At 59.8% G+C, this 16087-nt stretch overlaps 1 protein-coding gene across 21 annotated transcripts in view; it reads right to left on the bottom strand.

The window, feature by feature from the left end:
* The window catches only part of RBFOX3 (RNA binding fox-1 homolog 3), a 108258-nt gene that overhangs the window by 10566 nt on the left and 81605 nt on the right, over window positions 1-16087 (bottom strand). For 10 of the 21 annotated variants that reach the window (XM_072352066.1, XM_072352074.1, XM_072352069.1 and 7 more), the window contains one exon: window positions 6999-7343. The exons of 6 other annotated variants lie outside the window; for them this stretch is intronic. In XM_072352066.1, coding sequence (XP_072208167.1) covers window positions 6999-7100 — 102 coding nt within the window. In that variant the 5' untranslated portion in view covers window positions 7101-7343. The remainder of the gene's footprint in view (window positions 1-6998; window positions 7344-16087) is intronic. 5 more of the 21 variants (XM_072352071.1, XM_072352072.1, XM_072352064.1 and 2 more) reach the window with 2 other exon arrangements.

Here is a 16087-nt window from a genome sequence, read left to right as displayed (position 1 = left end):
CGTGAAGGGGAAGAAAATTACTCCCTGAAAAGGAATTGACTGATCCCCGTCATTTCTCAAGGAATCACTGACCTGTGAATATTTCATTACCCAAAATGCTGCGCCATCCATACAAAGCAGTGCTCCCGGCCCCGGGGCAGCACAGCCGCAGATCCAGGCTTAGGGGGAGGTCACGAGGCCCCACTTGTGGGGGGCTGATGGTGAGGATGTCCCATTGCTGGGGGTAATCCCTACCCACCCTGAGCTGGTGGCACAGCCCACGGTGCTTCAGGACAAGGAGTGGGGAAGGAGCAGTGAAAGGAGGCGAGGAGCTGGAGGTGGCAGCCACGTCCGTAATGTCTTCATTAAGGATGTGGCAGGGGAGGGGGGAAGAGCCCACTAATGGCATCTGCCAGGGATGCTCAACTGGGAGCTTTGCAGAGAGAGGAGGATGCAGGGCTGCAGGGGGGGACCCCGCAGCACAAAGCTCAGCCAGGGCAGCGTCCTGCAGGAGCAGGAGGGGACAGAATGAAGCTCCAGTGAGAGGCTCTGGGGACGCCCTTCTGTAAAGTGCTGTGGGCTGGGAGATGGGTGGCACCATTGGCTGGTGGCACCTGGAGCTGCCCTGGCTGTGCATCACTGTCACCTCCAGCACGGGACTGACGGGGGCTGGGAGGGACAGGGTCCAGCATGGGCTCCTGCCTCCATCAGCCGGAAACAACTTCGGAGCTGAGGCTGCATGAAATATTCATGAAGTAAATGGTGCAATTTCATCTGCATTCAGCCAACTTCATGTATATTTCAGAGTATTATGAAATGATAATGTTGTGTAACTGAGGCGAGACGGGGGTGCTTCGTGGGGGCTCCAGGATGCCGCCACCTCCCACCCCCCTCCTTACATGCCTGGGACATTTCCTGGGCTGACACAGACCTGAGCAGGGAGGGATAGTGCTGTGTCTGTGCTGGAGGTGGGCCAGGCTGTGGTGTGTCTGGGGCTGCAGCGAGTGGCAGGCTGGTTGCTGTGGGATGTGGAGCCCTGCCCTGCTCGGTGGAGCAGCGCAGACATGGATGTTTGCATGCACTCTGCCAGGATTTCCAGCAGTGTATCAGCCATCAAAGGGCCCAGGCTGCTGGTCACAGAAGAGACACAAGCATGGAGGTGTCAAGCATGGAGATGGGATAGGAAAGGAGCCACGTCCCCAGCAGGGCCCACCAAAGCTACACTACCTGCTCCTGCTGAGCCCCTGCAGGCATTCCTGCCCTGGGGCATCCCTTAGCTCTGCTTTCCTGCCTGCTCTTGCAGTGTGGGCGGCAGCCTGCAAGCCTTGCAGCTCTGCTCTGCCTTACCCACGGTGCTCAGTGCCCAGCACAGGGAGCCCTGCATCCCACAGCCGAACAGTGACAGTGCCTTCGTGGGCTCTGGATGCAGCCACATCCCCTGGCAGAGCCCACCACCGCCACCCACCAGCACGGGCTCTGGCACAGCTGCACACAGCACTTCCCCACGTGCACACTCGTGACGGCACGCACACTCGTGGGTGCTCAGCAGCCACGTCGCCGCCTGTGCACGGAGCTGGGCTCACACACGAACCTCTCTAATAGGCAGTCAGGAGCATAATTTTTCCTCTAATTACATATTCAGCACTTCTGAGAAAATGAGATTTTGGTAATTCAATTGGACTGAGAAGCAGGGCTATAATAAAATGAAATTTGTAACAATCGTGCAGTTAAATTAGTTAAATGGAGAGGAAGGAGCTGTGGAAAATTGACCCCTCGATCTCCTAAAGACTAATCAGACATTTGAACCGAGTTGTGCTAACAAAGCCCCTGGGGTGTTGCAGCACAGAGAGAGGGGAGGAGAGCAGAGATGTGCGAGGGAGGAGTGGGCACGGGGTGCGCCCTCGTCATGGTGCTGGGGGTCACAGGGAGGACCCGGGTGGGCATCCTGCAAGCCAAAGGGGCCCTGCAGCAGGTACAGAGCAACCTCGGTCCCGCTCCTGTAGTTCAGCTTTTTATTTGTGTTTTATTTTTTCTCTTGTAAAAGAAAAGGAGAAAAAGACGAGTTTCTCATTTGCAAGTTAATTAGCCTAATTAGCTCTAATTAAGAGCTCCCCACACAATGCAGATCACAAATAAGCTGCCACCGTCTCCTGCCTCTCACTCTTCTCTCCCTGTTTTTGATTTCAGACAGGAACCTGCAGGAGGCTGCGGCCAGCACTGAGCTGGCTGTGGGGACACGAGGAGGGGATGGTGGCAGAGCTCGGTGCAGCCCCTGCAGCTGGACACCTGCACAGAGATGGCCCCAAGCAGCACGGGGCTCTGGGAAGAGAGAAATACAGAACAGGGCTGCAAAGCACGGAAGGTTCAGGACACGCTGCTGCAGGCTCCTGTCCAGCTGTGGGCTGCGTGCAGGAGGCAGTAGGGACACGATGGGGACACAGCGTTCCCAGCACAGCGCAGGACGGGGCATGTGGGCAGCCAAGTGCAGCTCCTCCTGCTGCTTCCCCACTGCCATCCTGCACCGCCCCAGCACTTCCAGCTGCCCTCAGCTCCCAGCTCTGCTGCAGCACGGCTGGAGGAGGCACGGCGGCAGGATGGGAGCAAAGGGTGAGAAGCTGGGGGGCTGTGTGGCACGTCACAGCCCCTGCCCACCTTCCCCCTCACCGCCAAGGGAACAGATGTTGCGTGGCACTGAGAAACAGCAGCAATCATGTCAGTTTATGTGTCATTTTCTACTTGGGTAATGCGAGCAGTGAAGGATTGCTGCTCCGAGATGAGATGAAAATCATGACAAAGTGCTGCAAGCCCAGCACTTCGGCAAGGGGGAGCGAGCAGCCAGCCCTGCCTCCTGCCTGCCCCGTGGAGTCTGCAGTGAGCCCCACCAGCACAACGTGGGCTGCTGGGACAAGGGTGGGCAACCAGCTTGGCACCACAGCCACGTTCCGACTCCAGCACCCACCATGAAGGATTGGAGGGAGCGATTTCAACAGCGGGCACAGCAGCTCCGCAGCTCTGATGGAGGGGGTGGCCGAGATGCTGAGCCACCCCACGGCCCCAGGCAGTGGCACCCACGTGTCCCCAGCGCCAAGGCCGGGCTGCCTGCACACCGCTCTCTCCCAACACCATCTCTGTGGAGTCCCTCCTCCCCGCGGGTCTCCTTCCAGCTCTCGTCTCACTCTGTGTAATCGCTTCCCGGTGCCAGGGATCGCATCTCAGCAGCGCTGCTTACACAGAGGCTGGAGCAAATCCTGCTGATGCTGTGCAAAGCCAATTTCTAAGCTCGGCGCGGCGCAGACAGGACGTGGGGGTGGTGGGGGGGCAGGGGCTGCACTCTGGGGGTGCAGGAGCTGATGGAGCCAGCCGTGTGCTGAGCAAGTATGGGAGCAGCAGAGCCAGAACTCGGCACACAGACACCGGTCAGGGGAGCAGGGCTTGCCAGGGGATATGGCAACTGTAGGGTAGATGCTTGCCCTCTGCCAGACACCACAGCCCCCTGGCACAGCTGTGCTGCAGGATGCAGCTGCCCAGCGTGTGGGAAATGTAACCCCCAGTGCCTCCACTTGGCACCAGGGTGAGGTGTGGGCAGCACGGGGGCACCCAGGGGGTGGGTGTGGGGAACGCGGGGCGGCTGAGCCTAATTACACCTCATCCCTGCAACGACCGCCTGTAAAGCTTTAAAGAATGATAGATACTAAATCTAATTTAATCTACTCATTCACCCATCACTATAGCACTAAAATAAGAATATACCTATAAAAAGAGCATCGCCAGGCAGGGTAGGCCTAAATTACAGCTATTGTGGGAAAACCGGCTTCACAAAAGCTAAAATTAATGTTGGTGCTTTCAATATGTTTAAAAGAAAGAGAAAAGGCAAACATATTTGTTGCAGCTCCAAAGCCATCTTTCCTGTGCAGGGATGGGGTCCGGACTCCCACCCCATGCAATGTGCACGCAGGGGATGGAACCAGCTTTTAAACAAACCCGCTGCTGCAACAGCTACAACACTGCTAGGAATAGACTTGCTCCCTAAAAATATAATCTGCTAAACTTGGCAGCGGCCCTTTTGGAGAGGAATTTTCCAAGCAGCCTTTTGCAGAGGCTGTTCCCCAGCAGCCGGGTGCCGCTTGGATCAGCCCATAGCGCTGGTGCTGGGCAGTGCTGGGGGCTGAAGGGACACCCCAATGTGCTGAGCCCACCCACAGCTGCCCTCACGTCCAGCCCCACCGTGCCCATCAGCACAGGATGCTGCAGCCGGGTTCCTCTGCTCTAACGCTGATGCTGAGTCTCAGCGCCCAGGGCTGTTCCGGGTCAGCAATGTGTCTCTTCCTGGAGTGATTAGCTGCTCTTATATAATTATAGCAGAGACACTTCAAGCAGTGACTGATTCCTCTGTTAACTAAACGCAACCACCAAGGTCTCGCTGCATGTGAGGCCCTGCCCAAGCACAGCACCGCACTACAGCTTTGGGTACAGAAGGAGCATTCCCATCCCCTCTGGCCACCAGCCCTGCTCCCAATCTCATGTCCCCTCCAGGGGTCCCACGCTGCCGGGCTCTGCAGCACACACAGAGCTGCGGCATGGTGCAGCACCAGGCAGGAGCTGAGCTCCAGTGAGCTGCCACAGCCAGCCTGTCCGCGGTGCCTGCCTAACCAAAGCTGTGCAGACAGCTCCATTTCTTGGTCATTCCCTCCAACACCATCAAGATCAACATCACTGCTGCTAGGGAGCAACACCGACAGAGCTGCCTCTGCAGGAATGGGTGAAGCAGTGGGGACCGCTGAGCACACCGCATTGGCACTGCTGCTCTCCAGGTCCCACTACCCCCAGCAGAACCCAGCATGCACTGCCCCAGCACAGCTGTTGGGCACCAGCACTGAGTACCACCAGTACACACACCTGCACCAGCTGTGTGCCACCTGCCCTGCTACGTGGATGCCAGGCTCGCAGCCTAAACCCTGAGCTGAACTTCCCACAGACAGCCTCAGCCCACAGCGCATTTGGAAAAGAAGTTTCTTGAACTCTCCCAGGTGTTTCCAGCTGTGTGAAGCAGCCCAGGCTGGCATGAGGTGAGCTCTGGGGCCACACACGCTCAGCACTGCTGCCCTGTGGGCTTTGGTGCATGGGCGCACTGACGTGGTCGCATCCAAAATGCAGAGTAAGTCAGCGGGATAGTGCTGATGTGCCTGCTGCTCAGATGGACAGGACGAGGAGCCCTGCCCCGTGCCATTCAGCTCCCCGTGCCATTCCCCACGTGGCCGCTGCCAGCCCTGTCCTGTGCCTGACATCTTGCTGCAACTTGCACCAGAAACATCATCTCCAAATGCAGAGCAGCCCCTCAGCAACAGACAGGATAGAGGCTTTGGCCTCCACCTCAGTCACCGCTGGGTGAAAACCTGACTCTAAATCTCTCCATAAAACCCTCCTCTCGTGCTTGTGAGACCAAACCTGCAGCTGAGGAGCGGAAGGCATCACAGAGAGCAAAAGGACGGGCACAACACCACCTCCAAATTACAGCAAACGGGGCAGCAAAGGTCCCACAAACTGCTGGGCGCCATCAGGGCTGAGCTGCACTGAGACAAGCACTTTTCCTTCCGCAGACCAGTGGTCTCCAGGACCACATACTGAGCTGGCTCCAAGAGCTGCCATCCCCCACAGCCTCCAACACCAGCACCGGCACCGGCACAGCCCGGTAGTTGCAGGCAGTGCAGTTGCTCTGCGCCGGGTGCTGCAACGTGTGGAGCAGCCGCCTTGAAGCATCTGCTGCTCTCCCTGCAGACACACATAACCCCCCCCCAGGAATGCGTGGGGGCCTGAGGATGATTCCTGCTCAGTGTCAGAGGCCCTGAGCCTCCCCAGTGCACCAGGACAGCCGAGCAGCGGCTGCGGATGAGCTGCTGTGCTCAACGCAGCCCAGGGAAGCACAGATCAAAATTCAGCCCAACCCCAGCTCGCCCACAGCCTCTGCCTGCAGGAAGGTGGAATAAATCACGCACCGTTCTGGCCAGCCTCTGCAGCAGCCCCGCAAGCTCCAGACCCCTGCACATGCAGCAGCTCCGCACACTTGTGTAACCAGCAGCGGTTGCACCAGCCCGGCCCCGATGCGCTGCATGGAGCAGCCCAGGCCTTGCTGTCCCCAACCCCAGCCCAGCTTCGTGCTGGCTGCAAGCAGACACGGGCTCGGGGAAGCGATGCACAGCCCCCATCCCCTGCCCAGGCCGTGGGGCTGCACCACACCAGCCGCTGTCCCCAGCTGCCAGGTGAGTGTGCAGGCCAGGCAGGGCGCAGTAGGATGCTATGAATTTTTAAAGTCCTGAAAGCACAAATGGAGCAGTTAGCCCGGCTGGGATTTCCGATGCAGCAAAGAGGCTTTTGAAGAAAACACTGCCTGTCTCGAGCCGTGCGTCCCCTGGGATGGCAAGCCTGGAACTCTGCGTGTGGGATCGGGCAGCACCCCGGAGCTGCGAGCCCTGACGGGAAGTTGGGAGTGACGCTGAGGGGCTCATAGACCTGCTGGTGCCTGCAAGGCAGCGTTGGCTGCACGAGCTCTGGCCCAGCACCCTCCTGGGACGCACCTGCAGCACCCCATGCCTGCAGCCGGGCAGCCCCATCCACCCCCGTGTGACCACACACAGCACACAGACGCACACCCAGGTGCACACGCACGCATGCAGCTTCTCGCTTCCCCTTCTGCCTGGGCCGGAGCAACGCGGTCCCCTTGCATGGAGCACCGAGCGCTGCGTGCTGTGCTGAGCAGCAGGAGCTGGAGCTGTGCCCGCCTGCCCGCCTGCAGCACCGCACAGCCCGGCCATAAACCCACCACCTCACAGAGCAGAAGAACCAAAGGGACCCCGCAGCCAACCCAAGTCGCACCCGAGGAGCTGCCAACGCGACCGGTGGGAAGGATGCACCGGGGAGGCCGGGAGAGGCTGGGGAGGAAGAGGTTAAAGTCTGACCCTTCGCTTAGAGAAAGCACGTGTGAGCCACAAAGCATAAAAAAGCCCCAGAAGAGGGTCACTTACCTGTTGGAGGTAGAGGAAGGCTGGAGGACAGGGGAGAGAGTGAGGAAGCATGCCTGAGTTGGAGACAAGGAGGCAGCCCGAGTTAGCCATGGAGCACAGCATGTGTTGACAGGTAGCCGTGAAGCTGCTCGCAGTTTCGTCCTCTTCTACACACTGCTTATCCTCTGTCTTCCTGGCTCTCCCCTCTGGCTCTCCCCCTCCTCTTCCGTCCCCTCCCGTCCCCCTCGGGCGCTATTTAGGAGGAATTCATCTGAGGAAGGCTGGCCCCGCTCTGCTCTGACACTGCCGGAACAATGCTCGGCTATTTACTTCGGTGCCATTAGACACTGGCACTGAATGAACGGTCTGCAAAGGGTGTGCGTGTGAGAGAGAGAGAAGGAGAAGGGGGAGAGAGAGAAAGGAAGGGGAGGAGGAAGGGAGAGAGGGTGAGGGAGTGAAATAAAAGGGGTGGGAGTTGGAGGAGGAGGGGGAGTCCCCTGTGCATTCAGACATCAAACAGAGCTCTGTGTAAAATGAAGAGAATCCGTAATGACATGAGAACAGCTGATCCCGCACTTAACCCCTCCGCCGCTGCCGCTCGCTCGCGGTTGGCTTCCCCGGCCCCGGGCGGCCCCGGGCACGCGCGCTGCGGGGCGGGGGCGGCGCTGCGGCGGCTGCGGGGCTGCCCCGGTCCTCGGCGGAGCTCCGCGCTGCGGCGGCACCGCGCCGGGAGCCGGGACCGAGCCGGGAGCCGAGACCGAGCCGGGAGCCGAGACCGAGCCGGGAGCCCCGCAGCCGCCGCTCCCCCCCTTCGCCTCCCCCGGCGGCCCCGGGATCCCCCCACGCACACACAGCGGGACACGTGCACACGCACCACGCTCTCCCCCGGGAGACACGCACGCAGACGCGGCCGCGCGTGGAGCCGCGCACCGCACCCGGCTCCTCCTCCCGCAGCCGCAGCCCCGCGGCAACGCCGGCGTGTCTGGGGGGGGGATCGGCCCCGCCACGCGCGTGCGGACCCTCCCCGAGCCGCGGCCCCCCGCGCCGGCCTCGGCCACGCACCGGCTGCGGCGCGGGCTGGGGGCGCTCCGGGGATGCTGCCCTGGCGAATCCACACCGCGCACACCTCTGTCACAGCTGCCATGGCAATAGCCTACGTGCCGGCACCCGCGAGGGTCAGCCCCGCGTGCTCGGCCCGCTCCCACCCCGCTGCCTCCCGCCTCGGACCCCCGGGTGCCCCAGAACCGGGTACTGCTAAGGGGGGGTCACGGCCCCGCGCCGCCCACCCGCAGGCGGGGGCTGGCACCGCAGCACGGCCACAGAGCTGCCGGGATGGCTTTGTCCCGGGGTATGTGGGTAATGAAACCTGGGTGCCGTTCAGTTTCCATCTTGGCCAAATGTGATGCACAAAGGCAGGTCTGTGCCAGCAGCTGCTGATGCTCTGTCTCCTCTGAAGCCTCCAGCACATGAACGGCCCTATTTGGAGGCTGGGATTTTCCACAGTATCCCTAGACATAGCGACATGCTGCAGTGTCCTGGTACGCTCACAGCGATTCCAGTTTCTGCTGCAGATACTCATCAGACGAGGTGTGTTGCATGGCCAACCCCGGGCCACCAGGCAGAACCTGGTGGAAACAACTGCTCCAGGAAAAGCCTGAACAGAGGGCAGCTGTTGGGCAGGGGCTTCTCAACCCCGTATGTGTTCCTGCTGTTGTGCAGAATGTGCTGCTGAGGGACACGGGGTGCTGAATCGGGGAGGGGGACCTCAGACTGGGGGTTGTTCTCACCACCATCATTCCTCACTGCCAAAACCAGAAGGATCCAGGCAGCAGCATCCACTGCCAGCAGCACCCTCAGCTGCTGTGGGACCATGAGGGACCCCAGACCCTCAGGAACCACGGTGCTCAGACCCTGCGCTCCCTGCTCACCCTCAGCTCCAGAGCCCTACAGCCTCCAGGCTGCTCTCCCCTGCATGCTCCAGTGCCTGGGGCAGCTGCACAAGGGCAGAGCACGTCCCCAGAGCCCCTTGTGCAGCCGTGGTGAGTGGTCTGCACCACACAACCCTGACACAGGGTGAGGATGCCCTGCCCAGCAGCCACCCCCGCTGCTCTTAACGCAGAGGTGAAAAGGGAAGGAAATGGCCCACAGCATCCAACTAAGGAAACCACATGAGGTGAGAGCTGGGGATGAGCAGCTCCAGGATGAGGTCATCTGCCTGTCCTCCCCCTTAGCGGAGCCTGGCTCCAGGCAGGGTGACTCAAACACACTCCTGGCGGGTGGCAGCGCTGCAAGTCCTGGCACTGCCCTGTGCCAGCAGGGCCAGCACCGAGGGGTGAGGGGAGGTGGGAGGAGAGCTGGTGTTCCAGCACGGAGCGGGGTGCTGGCAGCCGTGCCCAGCTCCATCCCCAATGGGCTGCAGGCACTGCGTCCAGGAGCCCTCTGCACCATCAGCAGCAGGAATTTGCCCCATACGCCCTGTGCTCCTCTCCCCAACACAGCAGTGGTGATCTCATGATGTAAAATCCCATGGGATGGAGGAACCAGGTGTGACTCCAGGAGCTGAGGAGTGCTCGCATCTCTCCCTCCTGCAGCCATCCCCGCTGTCTGCTTGACTGCAGTGGGGAGCATCCATGGGGTACATGGATGGGCTGTTTGGGGTAGGAACAGGTCCAAGGCCCATTTCCCTTGCCCTGCTGCTTCCACCTGCCCCGGCTGATGGCACAGCCATGCTGGGGAGTCCTGACCAGAGCTGTGCAGCCCCGCAGAGCTGCAGCCCCAGAGGAACCCCTCCGAAACTCAAAAGTCTCCAGGAAGGAAAGTTTATTTATCTGTTTAATTAAGAAGTGTTCACCAGGCACACAGACCCTGTTCCATCCGTCTCACTTAGAGCCGTGTCCCAGTAAAATTAAACCTAATAAATATCAGAAGAGGGAAAGCAAAGGGCACATGTAAGATATATGATCAAAGGCAGAAGTTGCACAGGGCTGCAGTTCTAAGCACATCTTTCTCTCTGCCCTTCGGGGATGGGTTGGCGATGCACTCCCATGCACAGGATGGGGCTGGCTTTCCTTCCAATCAACACTATTTTCATTTTTTATTTATATTAAATGAACCCTTGAGGGCTCCTTGGTTTTGTTTTCTGGAAGAGGGAGAACAGCGTGGCACCAGGGTGGGAGCAGCCCCGGACAGCAGCTAAGAGCCCAGCAAAGTGCTGGAGCCTGGCAGCTGATGCTGTGCCAGGAGGGGTGGAAGGAGGGACCTGCCTGCAGGAAAGCCAAACCCTGTGCTGCCCCTGGGATGTACAGGGTGTATGGAATGATGGTGGCCCAGCGCAGCTGCGTGGTGCCTGGAGATGCGTGGTCACATCTGCCATGTGCTCTTCACCCAAGGTGGCAATCAGGATGACATCCATCCAGAGCGCAGCTCAGAGCTCTGCCTCAAGCACCGGGGTACCACCAGACTGCAGCTGCAAGCAAAGCATCCCGCGAGCACAGCACACACCTGGTCCTCTCCTCCAACCCAGCCCACGGTGCCCTCAAGCTGAGGCACTCATTAATTAAAAGCTCATTAGTTGCTAGTCATAGACATAAAGCGATTAGATGAAGATGTTGATGGATCTGGTGTGATGGAGGGGAGCTCCAGGGCTGGGGTGGGGGCATGAACCCACGCACCCACTGTCCTCAAGGAGCACACGGTGCTGCATGTGGACCAGGACAGCAGGAGGGGACAGATAAGGGACAGAGGGGTGCCAGGGGCCCTGCAGCACTGCAGGAAAGTCTCTGCCCAAACAGCAGCCTGCTCCATATCATCACTGTACACACATCCCCTGCCACCCTGGCCTGTCTGCTACTGAGCAGCAGCATCAGGCTTCACTGGGCCAACAGCACCCTGCACAGACAGCACACAAACTGAAGAACTTTCTCCTGTTCCAGCACCACCATCGCTCTCTGCACTGCAGCTCCCAGCCTTGGAGCAGCAGCAACCAGGGGCTGCCCTGAGCCCCAGAATGCTCTCTGCCTCCTGCACAGCCATCCATAGATTTCTGGTTTACTGCTCCTCGCCTGAAAAGCAGATTCAAACTGACCACAAGTGAAACTGAATCCAATATGACCATTACAGACCATCCCTGGAGGGTGTGGAGACATCACAGGGAGCACAGGTGGGATGCTGAGGAAGGTGCTGCAGCCCAAGGGAGCTGGGGGGATTGGCCACCAGCTCCAGGTCCCAATTGGCCTTCTCTGTGCTGGGGGGCGAGTCAGACAGCTCCATGGCACCAGGGAACAGGCAGGATTGTGTGGTGGGGAGTGCTGGGTGCTTCCTGACATCTCTTGAGGGGATAGGAACCATGGGCTGCAGGGAGCCCTGGCAGCAGGCTGCAAGCAGAGAAACCCAGCAGCCACAGACAGGGGCTCAGCAGTGAGTGTGTGTTTAACCACAGCAGTGAGGCTCACACGGGCTGCACAGCAGCTGCACATGGTGCCAGCAATGGGCAAGACACAGCCCTAAGAGGCTCACCCTGCCACCAGGCACCCTGATGGCTGTGCAGCCAATACACAGAGGGGGAGAGAGGACTGGGAAGGAGGAAGAGCTCCTGCAAGTCGCTGGGGAGAGGGAACGTGGGGCTGCAGAGCATGCAGCAGCAGGGAAGCGAGCGGTGAGCACTGTGGGATGCTGCCGCGTGGGACTCCTGCGTCCAGCATCGCTCCATTGGGACACCTGGGGGAGCCCCCTCTGCAAGCAATTAAGCCTTCTTCCCGTGCTCCCCCCACGCGCCGGTGGCTCTCAGGGGGTTGGTGAAGCCGCTGTCTGCTCTAAAAACCAAAAACAAGGCAGAGATTTCCACTGCAAGGAAGCCTTGGCTCTGCACTGATCCCAGTGGGAGCCGCACCTGCGGCTGCTGACCCACATAACAGCCCTGATGCTGATCCAGGCTCCCAGCGCCGGTCACAGCACCACAGTCCCAGTCCCCAGGCAGTGGTGGTGATGTCACTGGCACCAAACATGACCTCATCAGATAAGGAGAGGATCACAACAGACAGCAGCTATCTGGGACAGCAGCTGGAACAGCCGGGAAGGGAGCAGAAATGCAGAGAAAGCACATGAAAGTTTAATGGGAACCAGGGAGAAATATCAGCTTGCTGAAACTTTGCTCACCCACAGCGAGGAGGGAAGAAGGGATGGGGCTCTGAGATGCTCCTCCATCCACCTGGAGCTGCTGCAGGCGAGCAGAGCACAAGAGGGCAGTGGGGTGGTGGGCATTGCAGTGCCCAGTGGTGCCCAGTGGTCACACACAACTCCAGGCTGATTGGGTACAGAGAAGCTGCCTGCACCGGGGCACAGGTCAGGCTTTAATGAGGGAAGGCAGGCACGAGCTTGCCACAGCACCTGTGAGAAAGCCTGGCTTTTCTCCTTCCATCAGCACAGCCCTTCCTAAAGCCCTTTCCCTTGACAAAATATTTACACGAAAAGGCAATTGGGCTCCCCGGATTTAATGAGAATTAACGTGCAGGCAGCAGAACCGTGGCAGAGCAGATGCTGCTGAGCACCCTGGGCTCACAGCCGGGTGTCTCCAGCAGCGGCACGCAGCAGGGAGCCCTGCACCAGCCCACGGCCAGCAGCAGACAGAAGGGATGAAGGGATGCGGGGCCTCCCCACAGCTTGCTCCAGTCTCAGCCCTCCCATCGCATCTCTCCAAGGGGCAGGGAACCCTTCAGGGCCTGGACAGATTTGGGACCTCTTCCCATGAGACAGGGACACATTGCCAGGATAGGAGCCACCAGGACTTGCTCTCCTGGGGCAGGCACTCGGTGTCATGCCTTCTGGAGGTGGGAGCAGTCCTGCTGGATGAGGGTGGTTGTGTTCACTACCAGCTCAGCAAAGCACCGTGAGGAACCAGAGCCTGCAGAGCCTTAACACAGTGCCCAGAGCTTCCCCTTCCCTGGAATAAATCCCTGTGGGTACCCAGGAGAACTCACACCTCCATCCTGCAGCAGGGCCGTGTGCTGGGCTGACACCTGCACTGCAGAGCTGCAGCATGGGGCAGGATGGGCACTGCAAGCTGCGGGGCACGGAGCAGCCCCAGCAATGGGGGGAACAGGGGGTGCTGCACCACACTGGGACGTGATGGGTGAGGTGGGCAGCGTGGGAGCGCGAGGCAGGAGGTGTTGGGGAAGCAGATACTCCGTCCTCATTATAAGGCTTTTTAAATGCACAGACAGGATATTAGCGTTTAAACAGTCTCTAGGACTCCAGGGCAAACTTTAAAAATCATAATATTTATAGAACCCTCCCTCCACTCGCCCCGCATGCTCTTTATTTCTCCTGCAATTACGGCTAATTTGAAGACGTTTTGCTTTGGCATCTCAAGCCTGTTGCGGTGTCGATTACTGAGCCGCCCGCTGCCGATTGCCACCGCAGAGCTCCTGCAGTGCTCCCAGCCGTGCTCCCACCATGCAGGGACCAGACCTTCCCCTTCCTCCCACACTCGCAATGGGAAGATGTCCACAGTGCCAAAAAACGATGCTCAGGCGCCATGTTGGGAGCAAAATAGTCACTGCCCCATCTGGGGGTACCGGCACCTGTAGGAAGGGAGACCCTTGGGTACTGCAACCCAGCGCAGAGAGTGCATCCTGGGTGCTGCTCCCAGCCGTGCAGCTCTGCACCAGCTCACAAAGTCATGCGATGCCACAGAGCTGCAAGCACAACCTCCAGAAGCAGCGTGCTTCCAAAGCTGCAGCAGCTCACCAAGAGGCCGGGCAGCATTAATGCCCTGGCAGGAACAGCTCCTTCAGACCCACTGGCTCCTGATCCATGTGTCCCTTCCCCTTTGCTCCAAGTCCCAGGTACACCAGCAGCAAGCCTGCACCCATATCCACACTCAGCATCCCATCCCTGGGCATGGTTGCTGCAGAGCACCTGCACAGCCCCAGCCCCCCACTCCGAGCTCACAGGGAGGGCAGGGATTTCTGCAGAGATCCCTTCCCCACTCTCAGGCTGGATCCAGCCCCACAGCTGGGCTGCAGCGCTGACCCCACACAAAGGCCTCTGTGTGAGCACAGCCAAACTCACACCATCATGGACAGAGTTTCTGGAGAGGTGCAGGGACCTCTTGGGATGAGAGAAGGGCTGGGATAGTCCCATCCCACACAGCACAGATCACACCGCCTCTCCCAACACAGATGTCCGTGGGGCAGCCAACAGAGCCCACCCCATCTGAGCAGCACTTCCAGCAGGAGCTGTGCCTGCACTGCTGTACACCAATCCCGCACATCCACATGGGGCACCAGGAAAGGGGGGAATACTTCTGAGCAGGACAGGGCTGGGTGAGGGACTGCCAGCCATGGGATCCGCTTTTGCTCTCGGGCAGGGATGAGCGGGGAGCTCTGCTCAGCTCCTCCATGGCACCACAACCACACACTGCCTGCACCCGGATGAAGAACGGATCACTCCCTTGGCAGGCAGCGCTGCTGGAAAGTGATACCGGCATGGAACAACTCAAACCCCAAGCAAAACCCCAGCAAAGATGGAGGGGAAGCAGCCCTGATGACGGTACCTACCCAAAAATACATCATCATGTTGGCAGTGGGTGCAGCGCAGCTCTGCGGATCGGCGGGGGGCAGCGGGCAGCTCTGGGTGCTGCTTCTCGGTGGGCTCCGTCCCCTCTGTCCAGCTGCAGCCCTCAGTGCACGGCGTGGGTGCTTAGGGCTGGGTGCCCGGCATGATGCTGTGGGGCTACAGGGGGGGCTGCAGCCGTGGGAATGTGCCCGGATGGGCAGTGAGGAGCTGCAGTGCAGCTCCGGTGCGAGGAGCCAGGGGGGAATTAGTTCATCATAAAGGAAAAGAAAAAACGGGAGAGAGCGAAGGATGGAAAATAAATCCTCTCTGGTGTCTTGAAGAGCAAAGGGAAGGGCAAGTGGCCGAGCAGGAGCTGCACGAGGTGCGGGTGGGGGTCCAGCAGTGGCAGCGTGTGCACTCGCAGGAGAAGCGTGGGCTCCGCACGGACACGCGGAGCGGCAGATGTCCAACCTCAGCATTTTCCAAGCTCCCCTGTCAATAAGGCTCTCGCCATTAACCTGCGAGCTGCCAGTCGGCTCCCAGCACCTGCCTGCAGGAGGGGGGCACCCAGAGCCCTCAGTGACAGCAGGACCCTCAGCAGCAGCCGTGCAGCCCTGCAGCACAGCGTGTCCTGCACAGCCCTGACACAGAGCTCCCGTGCTGTGCAGGGCAGCTGGCAGAGCGGGACCCCCGGGGTCAGTGGGACCGGTAGTGTAAGGACAGCCCCCCATTTGCCCGCAGTGGGACCCCAGGTAGGAGAGCCCTGCTCACTCAGGGCAGCTCTGCATGCGCTGCGTGGCTGCTACTAAATCAACTGTCCCTGTGGGGCTCTGCACCGCGGAGGAGAGCAAAGGGACCGTGTGCGCTGAACCAGACGCAGGAGCAAGGGAATAAATAAGAGTAAGGGAAGGCAAAGGAGCGAGAGGGGTGGCAGATTGGTCTCTGGAGCCCTGCTGGCTCTGACATCTCCAGGCCCGTAATCATATTCAAAGCAGAGCCAGGCTGAGGCATTGCTTCTCCAGCACAGCAATAAAAGAAAGCAACACTCTCAATAATTCAGCACCGGGAGAGGGTGATAAAGCAGAGGAGCCACCACTGCAGGCAGCAGGAGCTGGGGGCTTCCCACTCCCTCTGATGTCTTGGTGATAACACTCTCCCCTCTTTCCTCGCACCCTACAAGCACAGCCCCAGTCACAGCTGGGGGCACAGCAGCCAGACCCCACACTGCTGGTGGGCCAGGCAGGATGCTGTCCTCTTAGGGCAGAGGCTTCCTGCTGCATTTTGACACAAGCTTCCGAATAAAACCACCTTCACCACAACAGCTGAGACCCAACAGACAGCCTGTGTCAAAACAAGGCTCCAAGGGCTGTGTCTGCAGGACAGCAACCCCACTGCTGTGTCCCCACTGCTGCAGGGGAGATCTCCTCTCTGAGCACTCAGCCATGCAGGCTTGGGGCAGGCTGTACCCCAGCCCATGCTGTCTGTGAGCTCATCCCTAAAGGCTTCTCCCAAAATAGCAGCACAGGGCTGCGTGGACACACGGCTCCATCCTGGGC

This window comes from Excalfactoria chinensis, chromosome 17 (genome assembly GCF_039878825.1).
Source record: "Excalfactoria chinensis isolate bCotChi1 chromosome 17, bCotChi1.hap2, whole genome shotgun sequence".
Taxonomy (NCBI): domain Eukaryota; kingdom Metazoa; phylum Chordata; class Aves; order Galliformes; family Phasianidae; genus Excalfactoria; species Excalfactoria chinensis.
This window is presented reverse-complemented; position numbering and strand designations above follow the sequence as displayed.